This window comes from Xiphophorus hellerii, chromosome 11, assembly GCF_003331165.1.
Source record: "Xiphophorus hellerii strain 12219 chromosome 11, Xiphophorus_hellerii-4.1, whole genome shotgun sequence".
Taxonomy (NCBI): domain Eukaryota; kingdom Metazoa; phylum Chordata; class Actinopteri; order Cyprinodontiformes; family Poeciliidae; genus Xiphophorus; species Xiphophorus hellerii.
This window is the reverse complement of record NC_045682.1, coordinates 16744804-16769397: the sequence shown is the minus strand read 5'-3', so window position 1 is coordinate 16769397 and position 24594 is coordinate 16744804. Positions and strand designations below refer to the sequence as shown.

General features: G+C 38.8%; 1 protein-coding gene across 1 annotated transcript in view; it reads left to right on the top strand.

Annotated features, from left to right (window-relative positions):
• The window catches only part of gabrb4 (gamma-aminobutyric acid type A receptor subunit beta4), a 66376-nt gene extending 42210 nt beyond the window's left edge, over positions 1-24166 (top strand). Inside the window, exons 5-10 of the mRNA XM_032576715.1 lie at positions 10825-10907; positions 13967-14104; positions 14740-14892; positions 16244-16500; positions 17189-17278; positions 17614-24166. Of these exons, the coding sequence (XP_032432606.1) occupies positions 10825-10907; positions 13967-14104; positions 14740-14892; positions 16244-16500; positions 17189-17278; positions 17614-17967 (1075 nt within the window). The 3' untranslated portion in view covers positions 17968-24166. The remainder of the gene's footprint in view (positions 1-10824; positions 10908-13966; positions 14105-14739; positions 14893-16243; positions 16501-17188; positions 17279-17613) is intronic.
• Positions 24167-24594: the final 428 nt, after the last annotated feature.

Below are 24594 nucleotides of genomic sequence, written 5' to 3'. Positions count from 1 at the left end.
CCTACCACTTAGTTTGATTCCAATTTTCATTCCAAGGACAATAGCACACTCAGACTCAGATAAACTAAGTCCTAAAAATCATATAAATATTGGCCATAAAGCAAAAAAAACTGTGACAGGTTCATTGACAGTAGTTTAGAATCCAACTTAAAATGAAGGGATTGTGAAATTATTCCTATATTTGCATCAACTCGTAATGAACCTATATTTTAGATTTTACAGACAAAATATTCATTTTTGATGTATCAAATGAGCAGGATTTAAAAAAATATTTTATAAATATTATACCAGAGCTAATCAAGGGAAAATGGTCAGATTCAAATCACTGACCGATGAATTTCTTTTGACTAAGTGAATTATGTCTTTGTGACTGATTCTTGCTAGAAAGTGCTGGGAAGTAGCATTTAAATTTGGATCTGTGCCTTAAATTGACAAGACACTAAATCATTCCTTGAGTTTTGGAGCCTTATTTAATGCTTAAATGAGTAATATATCTATGATAAGTGTTCTACATAAAATTCCACTAAAAATAAATCAAATAGCAGCCAAAGTGCAAAAAAAAAAGAAACAATAAAAACATAATGTTCCACCCTGCTGCTATCGATAAAGATCACTGAGGAAGACTTAAAAAATCTTTTGCTGGAAATAAATTAAAAGAACAATTTTATATGATGAATGGAGAAATTTGCACATAAACCTAATGATGTCTTACGTGGAATTCTGATTTGACCTCATAATTTCAATATCAACCACGAGGCAATCTTGTTCTACGATGCAGTCTATGTCTCGGAGAAGCTCACAAAGCTTTAATAATTCAGGAAGTTGAAGTGTCTGAGAAAAAAAAAGTATGGATACAGGAAAAATGTTTCATGCATGCTAAGATACACTTCACCTTCCTCTGACCCTAAGTAAGTGGTTGTACTGTATCGCCAGAATTTAGAAAGGGTACATTTCAATTAATAGTGCAAAGAAATGTAAGAATTTTATCTAATGAAAGCTATAGATAGTGCAGACTAAAACAAGCAGAATGAGAGTAAGAAGAACACATTGACATCACCTGTGGCTGTGGAAAGAAAAAAAAAATCATCATCCCTGTTTGTATGCATGTTTGGCCCCAGGACAGGATGAAAAATGACAGATATATATTTGGCACTAGCAAGCAGTCTTTAAAGTGTTATTTTTAAAGCAAAGGGTCCGCTAACGTGACTCTAGATATATACTTAGTGTTTCTAGAAGAACGAAAGGCACACTCCGTGTACACATCCACTGACCCTGAAAGCCTAAAAAAAGGAGTAAAATCGTCAGCGCCTCTCAGATCACTCTGACAAAGCAGACACTTAGGTCAACAACAAATGTGAACAGCTGCACCCGTCGAAATTCCCACGGGGTGTTAAAAAAGTTAGATCACTTTCGCTGGAAATCAGGAGTGATTGTTTTTTTTTTTGTCAAAGTCAGCTCACTTTAATATGGTACTGTGATTAATGCAAAGAAGCTGGTGATGTGTTTTGCTTCTCTTTAAGTATAAAGAGCTGTGGCAAAGTTCAGATTACGTTTAGGTGTGTAATGCCATTCTAGGATATGAAATGGAATGACAGTGCTAGCTTACTGTGTGGCAGTTAACAATGTTAGCTAACATAAAGTAAGATAACTTTACTTTCTGTAAAGTTAGCTAACTTTACAAAAAGTGTAGTTAGTTTACTGACTTTACTTTTTGTGTGTGTGCAAACTAACACACACGTGTGTAAGCTGACAATGTTAGCTTTCTTTACGCAAGCTAACAATGTTTGAAAGGTCGCCTCACTGGTCTCGAAGTTCAAAAGAGGTAAACATGCCATATTTCAGCGGGTGAGTGTACAACAGAAACTATAGATTTCATACACTAGAGAAAAAACATATTTTTTTCTGATAATAAATATAATATTAACACATTTTGCCCCAACCTTGGTGTACAGTGAACAACAGTGAGAGTTAAAAACCACAGCTACATTTTGTAAACACTCTATTCCTCATGCACCCAAAGTTTTTCAATTTGCAAAAAACAAAAAGTGCAATAGGCTAACTCTGCATATATTGGATAAACAGTTCTGTAATATTTAAATGAAGCATGTATGTTAATGTGTGTTTCAGATGTGCTCGACATAAAAAAAAAAACCTTTGGACCACCGTTAATCAAAGCAGGTATAGGGACTCGGGAGAATTCAGTGGCAGAATTGTGCTAAATTACAGTGCGCCATCTGATCTGAATAAACATTCCCAGCTGCTCCGCTCAGCGCTCCCGAAGGCTCCGCTGGAACCGGAGAAGTACAAACAAGGCAAAATAACATCAGGGCTCCGGGTGGGATTTACACCCGGCACTGCTTTTGCATGTGTGGAATCATTTAAATTTCCCCTCCCCTGTTAGCAGATCAGAGCATCCACACCTGACCAACATTTGCCTATGACATTAGAGCACAACTAAAACTTGGATAGCACTTTCAACTACATATAGTGCATTGCCAAATACTTTTTGAGCGTTTCCATGTTTTCATGATACAATATCAAACCTTATTGGCTTTTAGTTGGATTGTATGTGATAGAGTAACACAAAGTAGTGCCTTAAAAATTGAGTAATTTTCAACCTTCAAACATCTGAGAAATGAGAGGCACATTTGTACTCAGGCCCTATTACTCTGAAACCACTGAGTGAAGTGTAGTCGTCTCATCCAACTCATCTTGTCAGATGCTCTCCAGCCTGTCTGAGTGAGCTCGAGCTACTTTGGAGAAGAGGCGACAACATCTGGCCACCTCTAAATAGGTGCAGCTAGTAGAGAGATAACCCCAAAACACATGCACACTGCACTTTTCACATTTTTATTATGAAATGTTATCCTTTTCCTTCCGCTTTGCAGCTGTGCACTACTTTATGCTGACCCGCCACATAAAAGCATTGACGTTTTTGGTCGACAAAATGTCTATTAGCGGCGATTCTCCTTTAACCACAGTGTTCGTGCGTTGGCGGTCTGCCACAATCATTAAAATATATTACCTAAAATGACCTTTTTTTCCTCTAATTGCATGTTATAAAATAGAAATAATCGGCTTTCTAAATATTGCTTCCATAGTTGTAGCAGAATCCCAATGTAAGATACAATTATGTCGACGAGTTTCTGTTGATGGAAAAATCCATCCTTCCTCAAACGGATTTTTTTTTTCCTCTTTCTTAAAATTTTATTTTAGAAACTTAGTCCTCAAGGGGGGAAAAAAAACAAGTTTTATAATGATGGGTAAATATTCTGAAGTATAAATAGAACTCATTTCCAGTGATCACTTCTCTCAGCAGTAATGACGTATAGCAGATGACATCAAGGCCTTGGATCTGTCCCCAAGACCCTTTTTTTTTTTTTTCCCTTTTTCTTTTTGCACCGTTCTGTAATTAGCGGCAGCTCATAATCTACATCCAGTGTTGTATCCACGACCTGTTACGAGGCTCCTGCAAGCATATAATTAAAGCGCTTTGTTGAAATGTTTGACTTTGCTCGCGGGTTGTATGGAGACATTCTCTTTTTCTTATTTTACAGAACAAAAGACACATCCAGCAATAGATGTTTATAGTTTCTACTCCGGTTCATTTGCATTTCGTGGCACTCAACTTTGACTGTTACACACTGTGTGTGACACATTTTAAGGCCGGCTGGTTGAATAAGTCCCCTCCCTGTCCCCTGTGCCGATGTGTCCGCGCACAGTCAGAATGCGAACCGAAGACAATCACGCCCACAATAAACCCCTTTGTGTGGTCCTTTATTCAGTCACTGTGAAATGTGCTAGTTCTTTTGTTTATCCATATTTTTAGCCTCTTAAGACAGACTCTTTATTTTGATTTTAACATGAGTTGCCTTGATCAACCAGTTCTATTTTTGCACTTATTCCCAGTACAAGCTGACATAAACTCTTTTTCATAACTCTGCTCAACATTTTTTAATATGTCTAACTGACGTAGCACTGAATGGTAATAGTATTCCTTTTTTTTCTTCTTCATTCGATGTGTATTCAGGTTTCTCTAACTGGCACAGAAAGAACAGATTTACTTTTATTATGTAAACTGACAGCTAAAGCCAATAACCTTTCATTTTGGATATGTAGATAGAATATATAAGTTTTATAATCTTATAAACCCCAAATTATTTAAGTGAAGGTTTCTTGAATTATGCTAAATTCAGATGACAAGAGAGTAGTAATTTAATACAGAAAGATAATACTTGAACTACAGAACTACTTTGAACCTAAGCACTTTGAACTGCCTTGCTGCTGAAAATGTGCTATATAAATAAAATTACCTCCCTCCCTACTTTTACGTTGTGCAAGTTTAAAAAGATTTGAGTAAACTTTCTTTAAAGTTTTTTCTTTTCTTTTTTATATATGCACATTCTCATGAGGCATTACAAACTCATGGCATACATTTGGGTAAAGCAACAACTTCTGCTGTGGTTACTATACACTTTGGATCAAAAGTGGCCAATGGCATACTAGTTTATGTGTCTTTATTTTCTTTTATTATATTTTTAAACAATCTTATTCAAATCTTGATCATTGATCAAGGACCAATGATTCCTGGTCCATACTGACAAACATACTGTACTTTGTCAGTATGTTTAAGAGGCACTCCAGTGCCTCTAGTGGCAGAATCAAGTTTTACAGGAACAAAAACTTTACCAACTTGAGCCAATTATTATTATTGTTATTTTTACTACTGGCTTTTCTTGGCAGAACAAAAATAAAAGTGATTGTATCAAAAACGGAAAAAAAAAAGTTTTATAGTCAGAAAGACTTAGTGAAAATGTCCAATTGGTCACACAGCCATACATAGACAAACAGCAATACAGTTCTTTTAATTCAATCCAGTTCATTCATTCATTTAGCGCCAATTCACAACAAATGTTGCCTTGAGACATTTGACAAATAAAAAGTTATTTCGAGTCAATCGCACATGTATTCCAAGTTATCAAACGCCGCTTTAAGCTCAGTTTTCTATTCAAATTAGTTTTATAAGTTTCAAAGAAAACCCAGCAGATTGAAGTCACTCCTCATAATGAGCATGCAGTGACAGTGGATAACCGCTTGCTTTGTTTCGTTGACTTTACAGCAATGCCTCATGAAAAACCACAATTTAACTGGAAGAAACCTCCAGTAGAACCTGGCTCAGTACGAGAAGCCAATCTGCCACGACCGACTGGGGGTTTGAGAAAATGGGGTTCATCTAGATTTAACTCTTCAAGCCTGGCCACTGCAGAAATATCTGTCATGAATTCTTTGTGAAATTTGCATTTTTTTGAGCATGAAGGACACTCTAATCTGGGAAGTTAAGTCTGAAAAGAGTTGTCGTATTCACATGAAGAATGTGCAAGAGCACACATTTTTGATGTGTTCCTACAATCTTCCAAGATAGATGGAAGAACAACGATGCACATGTACTGTGGATATAATCACCACGTCATCTAAAAATCTTTTTGCTTTTGTTTTTGAAAGCATTTAAAAAAAAATCTTTGTTGTGTTCTGAGACTACATCTAAGCGTGAGAATGCCGTTGAACATGAGCTAAAGAAGTCTAGATATTAAAACGGCATAGAGCTGGTAGTCCTACCTTGCCTGTGAAATGAGAGACTGAATCATCATTAGCTGACTTACGGAGGCTGTTTGATAGTGTACTGGGTCCTCTGAGCATTGGGGGCTTTGTTGAGCTAAGCTCTCACCAGATTGTGTTTTCTTTCTTTCCATTCCAGACTCTGTTCTCTCTTGTTCTTCCTTTTATGAAGCCAAGTGCTGTGATAGTACAATGATCTTCTTTGGTAGGGAAGCAAAGCACACAGAGACGACTACAGGGTTAGCCTGTGTGGGATCGGAACTTATTGATTTCCCACAAAGATGGCCTTAATTTGCGTTAATACATTTGTTTGCCTGTTGTTTTTTTATGGAACTGGCTCTAAAGTTGGCTTTAAAGCGCCTCGATCGTCTTGAAATATGCTAAGAATAAAGCGTGCTGAGCATCACACTGCAGTGCCTGCTCAGGTCTGAGGCAGCTGATCATCTCTGATGGGACTGTAAGTTGCTGACCTACATCTGCTGACAAGCCCAAATCCCAAACCCTCGCGGCGGGCCGTCCCGACCCGTGTCTGCTCAAGTGATGACTCTCTCCTGACTTGTTAGCTGCCACATATAAAATCAGTTTTATTTCTGGTGTGCTTTTGCCAAGGGATCGAGAATTCATCCCTGTCTGTTGCTTCAGGCAGCTGGCTCTTTCCCCTGCCTTTCTCTATCAGAATATATAGGATTTTTGACTTTGAACAACAGGAAAATGGTGTTTGATTTAAAGCTGTAGCATGTAACTTTTATAATATATACATGTGTGTATGTGTGTGTGCTTCCTCCCGCAGTCCACAAACATGACGGTCTCTCTAAATTCTCCCTAGGTGTGAGAGTGTGTGTGCATGGTTGTCTGTCCTGTCTGTCTCTGCGACAGACTGGCGACCTGTCCAAGGTGAACCACGCCTCTCACCTGGAACGTTAGCTGGAGATAGGCACCAGCACCCCTCCCGACCCCACTAGGGATAAGGGTGTTAGAAAATGGAGGGATGGAAGTGACATATTCCAGCTTTAATTCATGATAATATCCTCAATAGTTTGCAGTGTCTATGAAAAGTATTCACCCCTTTTCCTGCCTTACTATTACGCCAGTACAGACCAACCATCTTGCTGTCTTCAAACCATTTATGCGTAGCTTTAGCTGGACGCTTCAGGTTATTGTCGTGCTGGGAAGCATATGTCTTGTGAAGACGCAGTTTTCTTGAAGAAGGAAACCTGGGCAACAGTTGTATGCAGATTCTCCCATTTCAGCTGCTGCAGCTCCTTCAGCATAATCACACATGTCCTGGTGGCCTCTCTCACTAATCTCCTTCTTGCACGGTCACTAAATCTGTGAGAACGACCTGATGTGGCACCGCTACCGGTAACAGTACGATTGAAAAACATCAATGCAGTTATGGAGAGTGATGGAGACACTAAAACTAAGAGTTGTAAAATATTTTTTTTACCGCATGGTACTTTTGTAACTTTCACAGTGGCTTTCTGGTGTTAGCTTTAAGAACAGTACCATAGAGAGTATTGTGTCCCTTTAATGAATTTTAAATGATTGCTCATTAAATGATCAGATCACTAAACAAAACCAACCAAAGACAACCTGACTTAAAACAAACTTCTGTTTTTTAATGGTGGTCTCGATTTTTGTTTTAGGGAAAAGTCTTTTTATTATGTGAAACATTTATTCTCCCCTAACCCTAAAGATCAGCTGAGGCACCCTTGGCAGCAAAGAGATGTTTGAGATGATTATGCTGCAGCAACAAACATTAGTAAATGTAACAGGGGTTACCATTAAAGTTTTATGTCAAGTTGGCACAGTATGACACACTGAAGTCCAGTAAGATTTTGAAAACTGCAGAGTATGTGTCTTTTCTAGACTAATAGAAGCCAAAAAACTAAATTTTTCTTCTGCTCTTCAATTTCATTAGAACTGTACATGATGTTTTGTTTTCTGTAGTCTTTAAGCCTACTTGTTGGAAGGTGACTTCTACTGAAAGGATTTCTTTATCCTAAAGGTGGTTCATGGAATTCAGCCAGAAATTGTGGTAAATCACAGTTGGTGGCTCATTCGACAAGGCGAGGCAGAGAAATTTGAAAGAAATGAAATTGTAAAAATGCATTTTGCATATTTACTCAGGTTATTGTTGTCTGTCAATAAAATCTGATTGCAGGGGCGTGCTGTGGTGGCGCAGGGGGTTACCACGCCCCACGTTTGGAGGCCTTAGTCCTCGACGCGGACGTCGCGGGTTCGACTCCCGGTCCCGGCGACCTTTGCCGCATGTCCTCCCCCCACTCCTCACCCTCCTTCCTGTCTGCTCACTGTAGAAAAAATACGAGCCACTAGCGCCGCAAAAAACTCTTTGGAGAAAAAAATGGAAAAAAAACAAAATCTGATTGCTGATCTAATATCCATGAAACCTTTGAACAGAAATATTAGCTGCACCAGTGCTTTTTTAAAGAAGTAAATATAGACAACAGAATTATGAATTATAAGGACATTTTATGGATTTTTTTCATCACTGACACCAAGCAACATTATTATAAGGGAAATGTGGACCTAAGAAGACACCCTGTATTAAAGTGTTCATAATGATTTGGCAGGTTCTGTTCCTGGGGCAAAACAGGCCAAAGAAATGAGACGTAACTGACTCTAGAAATTCCAAAAATTGTACAAGTTATTTAGGGGACACAGCACGACATTTAGATGTCATCACAGCCATCGAACGTTTTGTTGCAAATTGTCAACAGAGTTGCACAAAACTTGTTGAGAACAAAAGATGCAAACGAACGACCCAAGAGCTGAGGAGAATCTAAGACGACTCTATGAGGAACCCGTTCTCCTCCAGGGCCGTCGCATTCCAGAACTGGAACCTGCAGCTGGAGTAGATGAGGTGTTCAGTTCGAAATAGGGAGGCCCGAAAACCCGGCAACCACTGAACAAGACACATAAGTTGAAATGTGAAAACTGGGCCAAGAAATATCTGACGACTGGTTTTATGGACTGTTGAAATCACTCTGGGCAGACCTGATTGATGGACCTGTGGCTGGATCAGTAGCAGGCACAGAGCGGTACTTTGACTCAGACAGCGTTTGAAAGTGCAACGTTTTTGACCGTATCTGCAATCCTTACTCTTTTGAGAATTTCTAAATACAATACACTGGCTTCTTTCTCATCTTCGGTTAAATAAACGTGGGGCAAATCAAGCTTATCCTGCAGATTTTTATGTTAGCTTTAAGTTGGCAAACCTTTTGAATGTAAATATTTTTATTGGTTGCCCCCGTAATGTTGCTCTTTTATTTTTTTTTTCGGCGTTATTTCAAAGCACTTTCCAGAACCAAAAGGTCCAATTCCTACCAAAATCCCATGCAGTCTATTTCCGTTTCAGTTCATTTGATTGAGTCCAACTTTAGAGAACATAAATCTGTTCTAGTTTGATTTTCCTTTTATTCATCTACATATAAATTTATATTTTTAGGATGGGTTACATTCAAAATCCTTGAATCTCCTGCATCCCTGGGCCATTTGCTGTATAATTTCCCCTACTCCCTGTAGCTACTGTTAAATAAAGGCGACTTGTGCCACAAAAATCTTTAAAAATACATATTTGGAACTATAACAAAGAACATTTAGCTTAAACTTAGATGTTTTTCTTATTCCAGTTTTTTTTTAAAACCACAATTAAGTATGATTCATTTACAAATCTATTCGGCCCCTCATGTTGTCAGAGTGAAACACCTACCAACACTAATAAGCTATCAAGATAAAATGTTTCATTCCAACTATTGGTCTGAAATCATGATTGCCAAGTAACCTTTCTGATTAGTGTAATTAGGTCTTCATCTGGTCACAGTGTATAACAGTAGTAGCTCTTAGCAGCGAAACATTGAGAGGCAGCAGGAGAGAGCAGTGCAGTAGAGCAGAACAGAATGCAGTTTGAGCTGCTTTGTGCTTGTGCAGCAGAATGCAGCTCATACCTGTCACACTTTTTTTTTTTGTTTTTTGTTCGTGCATTATTGTCTTTTGTCTTTATAGAGCCTTTTGTCTCATCGTGGTCCACAGAAGGCGTACATGCCTCTGCGTAAATCTGCCCGAATCAGTTTCGGCGGGAACATATTTTGTTTTCCAATTACCTGCCGACAGAACTCTGGGCAAACCACCGTGACCAATTTACCGACTCCGTATTCGAGCAATATATTTTCAAGGCAAACAGCTTATTATCTCCTGCATTAGTAATTCTAGGTATTGTATAGGGCTGTGTACATTTGCCCGCTGCAGCAATGTAAAACCTTACGACGTTGTATTTGTGGTCGCACTCTTTTTAATCAGTCACACACATGAAAAAGATGCATGTTGTGCACATCAAAATTTGGGTTTTTGACACGAGTAAAATATAAGTTGTGCTTTTTTTTTTTTGTAATTCATTCTTAAAGCAATTGCAAAGGAGGGCAGGAAGTTAATGAAATCCAGAATGATGAACACATAGCAGCTGGCATCAACAGCAAAAATGTAATTGCTAAAATTTGCTGTACGGGTGAATGTCTCAGCTAAATGCAAAGGACCCCTATATGTGTAATTTGTAGCAAAAAGCAGTTTTTTTTTTTTTTTCATGGGCTGCTGGAAATTAGGACCGACACTAATAAACTACTATGCATACATCTTTTCTAAAGCTACCTTGCAGAAAGCCGCTTCTCGACAGTGGCAATAAATAACAGCTGTCTGGGAAAAAAATAAAATAAATAACATAAAGCGATGTGAGATTTACACATCGCTTGATTGAGTCCAACTTTAGAGAAAACGGTATGTATGTAAGAAAACGGTACATTTCCATACGTTTTGTAGAACGCTAAATATTCGTCATGCTAAGGAGAATTTGGTAATGTATTTTTATCGTAGAAGATGTAAGGTACGATCTCTGCTGAAATTTTAATTGTTGCGATATCCCTCGGATTTAGCGGTCTTTAATATAATGAAAAGGTTTCCCACCAACTCGGATCAACTCAAGGCTCTATGATCGTGTTTCCATAGGCATCGATTGACCTATTGAGCAGCAATAGATTCTTCATATTTTCAACAAACATTAGAGTCACTTTTGAGGCACGTATATACCAATGTTGTTGTGGATTCGTGAGCTGTGGGTCTCTGTCTGCACCAAAAGCTGTTATAATCACTCTGTGTATTAACCCGTGTCTTCACGTCTTTCCACTCTGTCCTTAGAATAACAACTACTGCTGCCTGCATGATGGACTTGAGGAGATACCCTCTGGATGAACAGAACTGCACTCTCGAAATTGAAAGCTGTAAGTCCTGCAAATAAATCCATATCATGATGAATATTCAGTCGCTATGACCAAATTGATTTCTGCTTTCATTAACGCTTGAAAGCATATGCCACGATTAGTACGAAGCATTTACTGGTGGATGAATACCTTGAAGTCATTCTCAGTTTCAGAGTATCAGGGCATCAGTGTTTGGTCACATATGTGGGGAAATTTAAAGAAGGACTTGCTGCTATGACTGCTCTTTACAAATGTGCAAATTTCACATGAAACATGCTTTGAAAAATGTGCACAACTTTGATTGTAAATAGCAACTGATGCTATGCATCTGTGAGTTTTTGGAAAGACTTAATCGTTCCAAATTAACTTTGCTGGTCATTTTTGATCAATATGTGGTTTTTTTTTACTAGTTAATCAAATGAAAAAATGCTACTGTATTCATGCAACCTAACTTTTGACATTGTCATGTTATAAACATGAGCTCAAATGTGCTTGATGTGAATATAACACAAAGTAGTGGAGGATTGTTATGTGGAAAGAAAAGATATGGTAAGAGTCCCATTAACTCTGAGCTTCCGTGACACTTCTGAGTAAACATATTTTAGAGCTGTACGGTGCTAATTTTTGCACAACAAATACAGTTTCGCATACATCCTGCTCCAACTGTAGCCACATCCTCCTGCATGGCTTGTATCTAACTGGAAACAAAACTTCTTCTTGCTTTTTTCAACCAGTTGCTTTCTATTCGCTAACTTTCCATAAAGGCCAAATTTGTGGCTCTAATATTTGTAGTCAACAGATTTTCCATTACTTGGCTCTTGATCTCTGCATACCCTCCATAGTTAACCTCCATAGTTGCGCTGCTTTAAAAAATGACACCAAAATGTAAAGCATTGTATGGGTAAAAATTTCGCCTTCATTTTCGCTAACTCATCATTGAATTTCCCAAACAGTGATCATGAATTAATCTTCTCTCGAAATAAACACAGTCAAGAGTTTCTGTAAAGACACCTGGTGTTCCACACACATACACACACGCACATAAACACACACATAAGAAAACCATAAACAAATCATGCCTCCAGACACTTTTAGGATAAGTTGGACAAATCGTTATTCTGAAGAAGAAAAAGCTTATCATGTAATTAAAAATTGCATTTGTGTGATCATTTTCACTAATCACGCCATCAGTCACGCAGATCCTGCTCAATACATCAGATTTTATTTTATTTTTTTTTGGTACAAGTTGTTCAGAATAAGAACTGCCGAGTGTTGCCTCTGGGGCGCTGGAGTAAGCAATGAAATATAGACAGGCCATGAATTAAAAAGTTGCAAAAATATCTTCTGTTTATGCTCATGGAGTGCTTTGCGCTATTGACTCAGGCGCATTAACCATCAGTTTGATGGATTAGGCAGTCAGTTGCTTCAATTTCATGGACAATGTCACATTTTCTTACCCTATAACCTCTTGGAGAGATTTAATGGTAATGAATCCTGGTCCTGTAGTAAGTTTAATACCATCCAGGTCCGTATGTAGGGCTGAGGAATGTGAAATGTGGTAACACTTACCCCGATTGAGAAATAGCTCTGCAGTAAGTGCAGGCTAGCCTATTCCAATAAATCTGTTCCTGTAGTCACTTTCAATTGCTTTGCCAGGAGGAAATGTGTGGCAGCGTCATTGCATGTGACACATGTTAATGAATATTCATGCTAGTCGTAATACATGCAGTGATATGGCTTCATGGGAGTCTGGAGAGAGCGCAGCACGTAATTGTTGGCTGACAGATTTAGGTCTGAGCTTGACATGTTATAGAAATGTGTTTGTGTCGGATGGTCCGTATTTCCCCTAAAGCCAACTTTCCGACAACTATAAACATTTTATACAAAAAATACACGACAATTACTCTAATAGTGATGTGACATAATGTTTAGACATTATTAAACATATGGTATAGATGAAGCAATAATTCTACTCCAATCTTTTTGGAAACTGCAGTAGCATATTTCTTGTGATACTTTTGTATAACACCATCGATGGTTATTTTTGTACAACTCTATTGTGTTTCACTTGCATGGAGCTGGGTCAGAGCTAAAGTAGTCACACGCAGACTTACTTCCCAACTGCCTCTTCCAGATTAGCTAAAAAGACTCCAAGGCATTGCCAAGCCAGTCATGAAATATACTTCAGCAAGTCCTGGCTCTGTCCTGGGGGTCTGATCCATGTGGCATATGGCCAAGAACGTCCATAGAAAGGCACTGGAACAAACCATCTCCACTCATGTCTGTTGATGTATAGGAATGGCGACTGTACCCTGAGTTTTTGTTAAATAGCCATAAAACCTTGTTTCCGAGGGCAAGCCAGAACCTCTTATGAGGTAGCTTGCTTGTTATACAAAGTTTATAACCAAAGATGAATGTTGGACTGTAGATTAAAAGGGTGACCTTTTATTACTACGAGAGACTGACAAAACTGCTACACAGCATAGTAGTTGCCCCATCTGTTTTTTTTGTCGACTTTATCTTGACCCTGATATACTTGCTTTCATCCTCTGATATGACAGCAGGACATTTTCAAAGTGCTGACTACTCCGAAGCCTTCTGAAGGTTCACTTTGGATATGATAAACAGGAACATATCATCTGCATATAATAGAATTCTGATCAAATTAGAGTAACACAATTAGCATAATATTGGCAACAATGGATCAAGACAGTCTAAGGTAATTTAAGAGAGACGGTGTTGATGAAGACATCTGGATTCAGAGTGCTGAAAAACTGCCCCGCCTTGGAAGTGCATGGGATTCCAGTCTGTATCTTAAACTGAGATCACTTATCGTCAGTTTTTAAAAGTTTTGCCCTGTTAAAATTCTTTGATGAACCTACAGTGTTGTACAAAACCACTAACGCAAAGACCAGAAAACTGTAACCATAAAAGAACCAGTGGTGTACCAATGTCTGATTCAATCAAGGAAGTGAGTTATACCTACCAATAGAGGCTCTCCATTCAGACTGCTGCATCTTCATCAAAAAGTAATGCCCCCCATCTTCTTTCTCCTCTAATGTGCTCTGACTGTGACACAGATGGATATACAACAGATGACATCGTATTTTTTTGGGAAGGAGATGACAAAGCTGTGACCGGGGTTAAAGAGTTGGAATTACCTCAGTTCTCCATTGTGGACGTCCGCCTGGTGTCCAGGGAGGTCAGGTTTACTACAGGTAAGATATTATTTGACTTTCTGTCCAAGCACCTCTAAAATGGCAGTGTAGCAGTCCATAAACAACTGTTTTATAGGTACAGTATACAATGCAGTGAGTTCTGGCAACACTAGCATTGCACGACTTAAAACTCTGTGCTTTTAATTGGCACAAGGAGCGTTGGTTTTACTGCAGAGTTTCCCCAGATCCACTCACTGCGTATATACCCCATCTTGCTCCAGTGTAAACGCGTGGGGCTTCTCCAATTTTAAAATGCTCATTTGGTAATGTTTAGAGGACAGAGAAAGTGCAAAAAAAAAAAAAAAGCAGAAGCAACTCACTGTGACAATTCTCACAGGGACGCTGAAGCTGCCTGCTGAGATAGGGGCTTGCAGAAAAATGTGCCGTGCTTGCGACTTTCTGCCATGTTTAATTGGAATCGAACTTGTCCCTGGAAAGGAATCTATCGCTTTGGGGAAATTAAGTGCTCCATCTGAACAAATGGAGAAATGACTACCCTGTGCGTTGTCAAAGTGCAGACTTTGGAACTCTTGACTTGTGTCGACGTTTTCCCCCTACTTCTTCCTTTGGTTTTCTCTGATTTGGTTTTTGTTTTCCTCTTGCCCTTGACTTTACTCCATTCTGTTTCCACACAGGTTCATATCCAAGGCTCTCATTGAGTTTCAGGATTAAGAGGAACATAGGCTATTTCATCTTGCAGACGTATATGCCCTCCATCTTGATCACCATCCTCTCCTGGGTCTCCTTCTGGATCAATTATGATGCCTCTGCAGCTCGCGTGGCCCTCGGTAAGACACAGCCACCGCTACGTTATTAAACTTCTTACTGCTCCCGTAAGAACCCACTAATTATCACAGAAACAAATAACACACATCTGTCACACATGTGTAAATGTTCCTACACAAATCTTCCACATTTATGGGCACGGAATAAGCAAGCAAACATGTAGCCGCGGGTTACGAGCGACTCCCGTTAATTTCATTTCGCCATGTTTCTCATTTTGAATTTCCCCTGCCTCTGTTTGATGTTGCCACGAATTGGCTTGTGTTGTGAGAGTAAAAAAAGAAAATAGGAACAGCAGGGATACAGTGTAATCCACACTAATATTGTACATAATGTGGACTGATTAATAACCCTGAAAGGGACTACACCCAGTGAGGCTGGCACTACTACTATTAGTGATTTCATGTCTAATTGTCCAAATGTATAATGGCGTCTCCAGTTGCCACTCTTAATATTAAAAACTGTTAAAATTTTAATCTGTCATTTGTCAGAGGCAAAAGCTTGAAAGACTCCGGCATGTTTTATTGTACTGTTTATTGCTGATCCTGGCAAAGCAAAACAATACAGAGCTACATCTTGCAGCCTCTTCACTTTCCTAGAACTAAAGTAAATAATATTGGTGCATATTATTTGTCAGATTACTGTCAAATAAAGTCCACTAGTGCTAAAAAAAAAAAAACATTCTTAAAGGGAAAAAAAAAAACACTACGAGAGACATTTGGATAAAACCAAGGTAGTATGTAGTTTACTTATTGCAACAGTGGCTTATCCTTCCACTGAAGCACAGCTAGTTTATAGTTGCCATCTCTAAATTATGTTTGGGAAAAAAAAGACTTCTTTTAAACCTTCATAAGTATGAAATCTTGGAAACCCGATATGTTTGGTTTGAGACAATAAATCATTTTCTTAAGCATTCTTTACGAAACGTACATTTTTACCTTTCAAGCTTACAACATTAAGCATAGCAATTAATCGTGATTAATTTGATGACATTTTTCAGTCAATTGACAGCACGAGTCTAATTAAAAAAAGTTAATTTTTAATGAAAAAGTGAAAAATGAAGGCTTTTCCCTGATTCTTTTTAGGATATTATTGTATTTGCTTGTTGTCTATATGATGTAATATTTTTTTGTCATTGCTGTTGTTTTAATTTTTATGCTCTGTCTTTCTGAAGTACTTTGTGAGGTCTTAATAATTTGGGAAAATTCTTGTTAAAAATGTCAGTTGACCTTCCCTGGACAGAATGGGTCCATTTAGAGAAATATCTAAAAGCACCAGAAATATGGCGGGACAACAAACTCTGAGATCTGTCTAACAAAGATTCCTTGGTTTCTCTCTCTCTCTGTGTGATATAAGGTGTGACAACGGTGCTTACCATGACCACGATTAACACCCACCTTAGGGAGACCCTCCCAAAGATTCCTTACGTGAAAGCCATCGACGTCTACCTCATGGGCTGTTTTGTGTTCGTGTTTCTGGCCCTGCTTGAATATGCCTTTGTAAATTACGTGTTCTTTGGCCGGGGCCCTGCACAACAGAAGAAAATCAATGAGAGGCTGGGCAAAGTCAACAACGAGCGTACGAGATATGAAGAGAAGCGCCTGAGGGAACAGGTTTGCATCTTCCTTCTTTTCCGACTCTCTTCTTCGCTTTATTTCTTTACCTCTTCCGCGTCAGTTCAAGTAGAAAACAAGACTGTTCCACACAAAAAGGCTTCTGACCATAGTCGTTTTACGTGAAGCCACTCGTACAGTACGCAAGACCCCGAAGCAATCCTCCACATGCATACCGATGCCACCACAGCCTAATATGCATTCACCCACCATCATCCATTGCTTCTCCCTCAAGCACTGACTGCTTTTTATTGAGCACAAACTTTCTCATTGAGATACCTATTCATCTAACTCAACGGTGGTGTAAACATTCTCATTTCTTATTTAGATTGTTGTCTATGTCGATCCTGTAGGCTTTATTCACTCTCACTCTGCTACCTTGTATTTAAAGACTTTTTAAGAACAAATGGGGGGGGGGGAGAAAAAGCATGACAATTGACAACACAAACAAAGGTAGCGTTGGCAGCTACATCTTTTTCCCCAAGCCAGCTGCTAAAAGGGCGAGACTGAACAAACCCTCCTACCGTTCTGAAGCACTAAATGCTATGCCTTTTCAGAATTTCATAAAAGTTCTTCCTGTTGATCTCTGTCTTACACGTTTTGCAATTTCTGAGAAACTATGACTATATCTGCCTGTATTTGAGTCGTTTTAATGTTCTTTCCATTTTTTTTTCTTTCACATTGCAAGGACTCCATTTCCGTGCCGTTTCAAACCAACACCTTCAGGTCATTTACACAGCGAAGAAATCTGTATCTCGAGGAACAAAGAAAAGTTGGGGTACATGTATTTAGCAATCATATCAGCTGTAGGCCAGCCCATGCCATAAAGAGTCTTCTTGTCAGCATTTTTCAGATGACTTGTCACTGTTTAGCAAGTGAAAAGAATCAACCACTAAATGTTTATCTGAAGAAGCTAACTATTTCTGTTGCATGCGAGAAAAATACATCCCATATCATCCCTGCATTTTGCTTAAGCTTGACAGCTAAAAGGGTGGGAGGGGGGGTTTTATTTTAGAATGCCATGTTAGATGTCTAAGGGGATTTTTGGGGAATGCTACTTAGCATTCTTCCACCCCTCTCTGATTTTGGGCGTCTTTTCTGGTCTCCGCGCAGGTGGACGCTTACGGGAACATCCTCCTCACCACGCTGGACATGAACAACGAGGTGATGCCTTCCGACGTGGGGAGCAGCGTCAGTGACTCTCGGAATTCCGTCATGTCCTTCGACAGCTCCGGCGTCCAGTTTAGGAAGCCCATGGCGCCCCGGGATGGCTACGGCCACCACTCGCTGGACCGGAGCGCCATGCGGAGCCGCGCCAACTGTCGGCTACGGCGACGCTCCTCCAAGCTCAAGTTGAAAATCCCAAACCTGTCAGATGTTAGCACCATCGACAAGTGGTCCCGGGTCATTTTCCCCATCACCTTTGGATTTTTCAACCTAATCTACTGGTTGTACTATGTGAATTGATGTGCATCCCACTAGGAATCATGGGCCATATTTTGAGAGCACATTAAATTGGCTTTGATACAGTTCCAAAATATGTATACACATATACAAGTTGAACATATGTATATGCATATTTCCATATATTATATTTATATATACACATGTGAAATCCGAGGAACCTTTCTGCTGTACAAAGTATTACTAGGATGACTTGAATGTTTAAGAATACTTGTGCGAGAAGAATTTCAACGCTTTTTTTTGTTTGTTTTTTCTTCCTGAAACAAACATGAGATCCTCCCCACCAGGGGTTTTTGAGAACTAAAGACTGCATGATATTTTTGCTAAAAAAAAAACAAAACAAAAAGAAAAGTGAAAAAAAAGCAAAAAGAAAGAGGGGAAGTGAAAGTTTTTGAGAGAGAGAAAAGATGTCTCGAAGTCCCACTGACTTTTTATTGATGCTTATCGTACTCAGAAATCCTCTTCTGCAGCTCGAGAAATCAGCGGTGGCTCGCACGTCCGGGCATCGACTCACTGAAGTCCTTGGCGACACCTTTGGTCCCCGCCGCTGCCACCCCCGCACCCTGTGCCGTTACCCCACAGGAGGACGACATGCACGGAAACCTCTCAGTTTCTACTATGTACAGCAACCTTGTTTGGATTATGTGTTGTTCTTTGGCTTTTTTTTTCTGTTTTTACAGTGAATATTGTTCACCTTATTAGACATCAACTCCGGCCAAATGGTCCCCATTCGGTTGGCGTACGGATAGGATATTTGACTGCTGCATTTCCACCCAGAGTCAACTTGTATTACTTTTACATTCTCTTTTGTTTTTTGTTTTTTTTGTCTTTTTCTATTTTATTAGAAACACGTCCTCGAAGTGGTGGGATGTAGGTGGGATCGTGTTGAGGTTGCCGGTGGAGAAAGAGGTGGGGATTTTTAAAAGTGTTTTTCATTCTACACTGCTTATTGTAGATATGATTTCATCTTAACAAAAACTGTGATTTCAGAGAGTCAGACCATGTTCTAGGGGTTGGGCATTATGAGATAAAAGAGTAAGAGGCGTGCATTGCTGGTTCTGATTGTTTGGGGGTGGAGGGGGGAAGACATTCTGTACATTTAAATCATTCAATATTCTCACAAGGGTATGCTTGTGTTTTTTTTCTTCTTTCCTCCTAATGATTAGCTCACATTCTCTTTAGATGCAGAGTTCATTGACATCGAATCCTGCTTTGTGTTTGCTACGCAGGAACGGGAAGGGGAGTGAGATGGGCTGCCTTTGTTGTTTGTGTGAAATTATTCCTAGGTGAAGATGTGAGATCATGTATATTCAAAAAGATCGACCAAATCCTCATTCAGAACAACGGTATATCTTTGTTTGCTCAGCCTCTTTTTGGTTTTCCAGTCGGTGTGTGAAGGGGAGAATATTTCGGATTCGTATTGTACCGGGAAAGAGGCGTACGGAGGAGGGGGTTTCGTCATTGTAGCCTTATTCAACAGCCTCTCCAGAACTGCTGCTGCAAGATCAGGAGGGATTTATTATGTCAGAAAAATAGCCATGAATTGAATGAAATGATGACCAAAAGGCCTGTATTTCATGTTTTCCCCTTGAAAACACACACATTGCATTTCTAGTGCTGATGTACCGACCAGGAGGGGTGCTGGTTATGTTCAACATTTCCGACCTTTGCAGTTTTGGTTTTTCAGTATTCCAGATTTTTGATTATTAAACATTGCCATTTACCTCAGAATGTCTCCTACCGGGTGTGCATCAGTTTACTCTTTCCAGTGGGATCTTTCACGCCTACTTTAGCAACTTAAAATAATTGTCTGTATTTTACTCATGGACTATTAAAGGAAAAATGTGATACAAATAACTAGCAAAAGGAGATAACATAGAGTATTTGTGGTCACAAGCTGTCAAAGATTAGAACCGTAGCCAGGTTCTCAAACATCAGGTCTATGAAACCTGGCTTTTTCTCCCCACCTATATATCAGTCATACACTTATGCATAATCAGTAAAAGAAAATCTGAGCCCTTGTGAAACATTTAAACTACTTCCAGTCAGAAAAAAACCTGTTTGAAAAATAAAACTATATTTTATTGTAGCTGCATAAATAATTGCAGCTACAATAATAAGAAAACTGATGATGCCAAGGTTCAAGAATAGTGGTACAAAATAGTTTGTTTACTGCGACAAAATTTAGGTCAGACGGGACAAAATGGGGGTTACAGTTGGTGAAAGGGTGAACTGACGCTGCTGACTCGAGGACAGAATTACTGCAGGATATTATCGTGTGCCAAATCAGACTTTACTGTGTGACATTTCTTATTAATATTTTTACAAAACAACACTTTTTTCACATGTCACTTACTTCAGATGAAAAGCTACAAAAGAAATTGCAGTGGTGTTGAGCATTTTGCCACAGTTATAAATAAAGAATTAGATGAATTCCTTCCTGGGAGAGCAACATAAAGATGGAAGAGCTGCAAACATATCAATTTGTCATCAGATATATGCTTTCTTCTCTGGGTATCCAAAAGATTTCTTCAAAAAGGAAAACTGACCAGAAACCAATGTGTCTACCTAAGTAATAGTGAAGTTTGTACAGTGCTGTGACCAGCGGTGTAATACGACTTTTAGTATTTATTTATTTTTTGGATGAATTTTATGCAGCATTGTCATATTTTCAAGCAGCATCTTTAATTGTTGAAATTTCCACCTTTGTGTCTGCAGGAAATTGAGGTCAAAATTTTCAAAAGCGGGTGGCAAGATAAAAAAAAAAAAAAAAAAAAAGATAAAATGCTTTCTCCAAGCAATAGATGGGCAACACTGAAGGTTAGATCCAAATGTGTCCCGCTGAAATTAAATGAACTTGAAAACAGACTGTTTTAGCCCAATGGAAGATTTGCGAGCACTTTACTGATTTTACACAACAATCTAATATCCCGTGCTTAGCCGTAAACTTCTCACCGAGAAATTTACAGCCACAACAAACCAGAGCCATCGTTTATTTATTCCCCCCATTCCTCTCGCTTGTTAAATCTTTGCCCCTCTCCAGCAGTAAAACGCGACCCGCCGACATCGCGTGGGGGCATAAAAGCTTTACTTGGCCTCTTCCCACATATGCAGTAGTAGTCCCCGACACCTGTAAGCTTCCCCCTTTAACTCATTGCTGACATCCCTGTGACATGTATGCTGCAATTCTTAACTTCTGCCTTACAGAAGTTGTCTTATGGGAGATGCTCCGCTGGCATCACGACTAGATGTGGCTCTCTTTTAGCCAGCTGTTTGTTGCAATCAGATCAACGAGTGAAAAGTGACTGCGTTGCCAGAGTGTTGATCATGTCATAATTGGTCCACTTTATAAATTGTTAGATGTCGGTAGTAATTTTGACTTGAGGGTGTTTCAGATGGGTACATTTTTGTTACAGTAGTAACTATGTCAACTGGTTTTTTTTTTATTATTATTTTGCATATTTCAATGTTAAATTGTTTAAATTAAAATACGACGGATCTTTATGAAATTGCGCTTAGATTCAGACTATGTGGCCAGAGGATTTTATTTGTTCCACTGCAAACCAGGCAGATGTTTCTGTGTCTAACTGCCTGCTATGTGGTCTCAATGAGATGCACTTGCAGTAATGCGTTTTTCTAATGTAAACTGACTCAAGTATTAAACTCTTATTCAGGTTGGTGTTATTCCCAGAAATGAAAGCCTGTTCAGGTATTGTGCTTTTTAGATAGTATACTAAACGCATATGGAGGGGAGAAAAAAAGAAGAAGAAAAAAAAAACATTCTCACTCTAAATATATTCACTGTTCATTTCAAACACCACATGTACTACCAGCTTTCTGGACATGAAATTAGCACCTCCATCCCAAAAGGCTGTGAGGACATTCTGTTCTGAAACTTCTTCTTTCGGATATTTGCTTATCTAGAGAGCTGTTTTCTTTTCCTTTGAACACTTAAGTTCAATAAGTAGAGAAGGAGGAGGGGAAAAAAGTGTTGAACTGATTTCAATGTGAATTTTCTTGCCTCTAGTGTATATGTGTAATTACATGTGAATTGTACTGTAAATATGATATCTTTCACTTAATAGTTCTTAATGCATGAACAAAAACATGGCAGTTCTTAATACCAGCTAGCCTCACTGCTAATGGCATGGACAGCTTTTCTAGCATTGGCATACTTCTGCAAACGGAACCTTAACAAAAAAGAAAAACAAATCTGAAAACATAAAGGAACACATGGTGTGAACAAAATAATGGAGAAATCATGACAAAGTTCTCTCGCGGTGATGGAGTTTCTGGCAGTTCAAAGGGAGCGCTAATTCTAAAAGCTAATGGGAAAGTGACGTTCTGGCGGTTAAGCTTTTTGCGTTTGTCCGTTTAATGTGACCTGAAGCCTTTCAGGAGTTTTCAACACAGTCTACCCGCTGCACTTACCTCAGCCATTCACAAACCACTTAGTCCACAAGTTCTCCCAAAAAATATGATCAGCTAGCTAGCTTGCTATGGCTAGAGGAGCAGGGTGGCCTTAAGAGGGCGAGTGGGATGTTTTTTGCTTTTTTTTTTTCCTGTTCCTCACCAAGAAAGTCTAGAGTGCCCTTGAGCAAGGCACTTTACTAATTGCCCAAGTGCAAATGGTTGGAGTCTGTGGTGCATTGTAGCAAACATCTTTAGCTATCCGAGAGCAAGGCTAGCAAATCTCTGCTGGACTGTAGCAAACACTTTAGCCAATTTAGATCCGTGGTTAGCAAACTGTAGCCTGGAAGAAATAAATGAAGAAATGTCCCTTTCTTCTGTAACAGCACATAAAGTCTCAATATGGACAGTTGGAATACGCCTTTTCACTTACCTGAAGTGCTAAAACCGTATTACATACGTCAAATCACCAGAACAAAGCTAGGAGTCTCCATACTGTCGGACGAATTGTCGCTGGTGGATTCATTATTTTGTCCTCACCTTGTAGGTTTTGTTTTGCATGACCTGAGTTAAAAAAAAAAAAAAAAAAGGTTTATTTTCGTATATTTTTACTCTACACCATCCGATTCATATCCACATCCAGGAAGTAAAAAAAAAAAAAAAAAAATGTTTGATTCAGTGTTTACATGCTCAAATTGCACTTGTTTTATAGCCAGCTCTATAAATCTTGTGGAACAAACTGTTCATAAAGCTGAAGGACAAACATCACAGTGGAGCGCACATTATGTGATTTCATCTTCTTCTTCTTCTTCTTTTTTTTTTATTTCTTTTTAATTTGATGAATCACTGTTGTGCACTTCTACAAAAAAATATATTGTAAATCAGTTTGAGATAGATGCACCAAGTGCATGCTAGAGTTTTATCCAATTCAGCTTAAGCATCCCATCAAACGCCCTTCAACTACAAAGGATGTAAAGGGTGCTCTCCTGCAGCATCTTAACATATAAGCCATGTGATTGCACACTGAGTGGGTGTTCCCTGTATTTTCTCTTTGATAAGTTGCCTCTGGTTACGGCCTGCTGTCGATTACTGTATGAGGGTGACTTGCAAGACACTGTGCCGATTCCCAGTTTCCCACATGTCAGTATACTGTACCTTCCTCTTTTTAAGATCCTTCCAGAAGGACTGTCTCATATTTAACCAGTAGGTAAAAAAAAAGAAAAAAAAAAAAAATAGAAGCTTTTTCAGCAGTTGCAAGTATTTGGCAATGAAAAGAAAGAAGCCCACAAGATCAACACCTTGTTTCTTTTTCAGTAAGAATTAGTAAACCATTTGGTTCATTTCTGTGTTCATTTCTGATTTATTGTATTTGTAGCATTTGTTATGGATTGTTATTCTTACTGTTGTTGTTGTTTTATTTTTCATAAGAAGGAAATGTAATTCATCCGATATACGATACGGCACTGGAAGTTTAAAAAAAAAAGAAAAAAAAAAGCATTTGGTTTACGTACTGTAATTGTTTTGTTCACATTGGGCGCTTATTTGATTCATTTGTTTAATACGGTGTTTGATTTCATTTGGGGTAACAGTACTCATGGAATCAACATTTGTGTGGTATGAAGTTGTATTTTTTTTGTCAGTGCAATTTAATGTTATGGTGTCAATCAGCTTTTTTAGGTGTTTGAACAAAATGTGTTTTTTACAAATACAAAGTGTTCAAGTATGTGGTATAAAAAGGGTTATCATTCAAACAACCAACTTTTTACAAATAAAGGCTTATACTGTAAAGAAAGCTATGGTCGTTTGATTTGCCTTTTGTGGACTAATGTATAGCATTTTCTTTTCACTTTCTCATTTTAACTATTAGGTCTCATATATTAGTTCCCAAAAGGTAAACTGCATAATTCTGTTACAGATGATGTAATCACGCTGCTATTCTCTTTAGTTGTTTGTCAGAGCTTTCGCCGCTTAGTTGGTGTCACGGTTTTGATAACGACTTCTAGATACAAAGCAAGTCCAAAAGACAAGTTAGTTAGACTAAAGGGTGTCTTCTTTTAATTTAATTATGAAACTTTGCTACGACAGACTGGCCCTACCTGTCCAGGGTGAACCCCGCCTCTCGCCAGGAACATTAGCTGTAGATAGGCACCAGCACCTCCTGACCCCACTAGGGACAAGAGTGTTAGAAAATGAATGGATGGATGGATGAAACTTTGCACG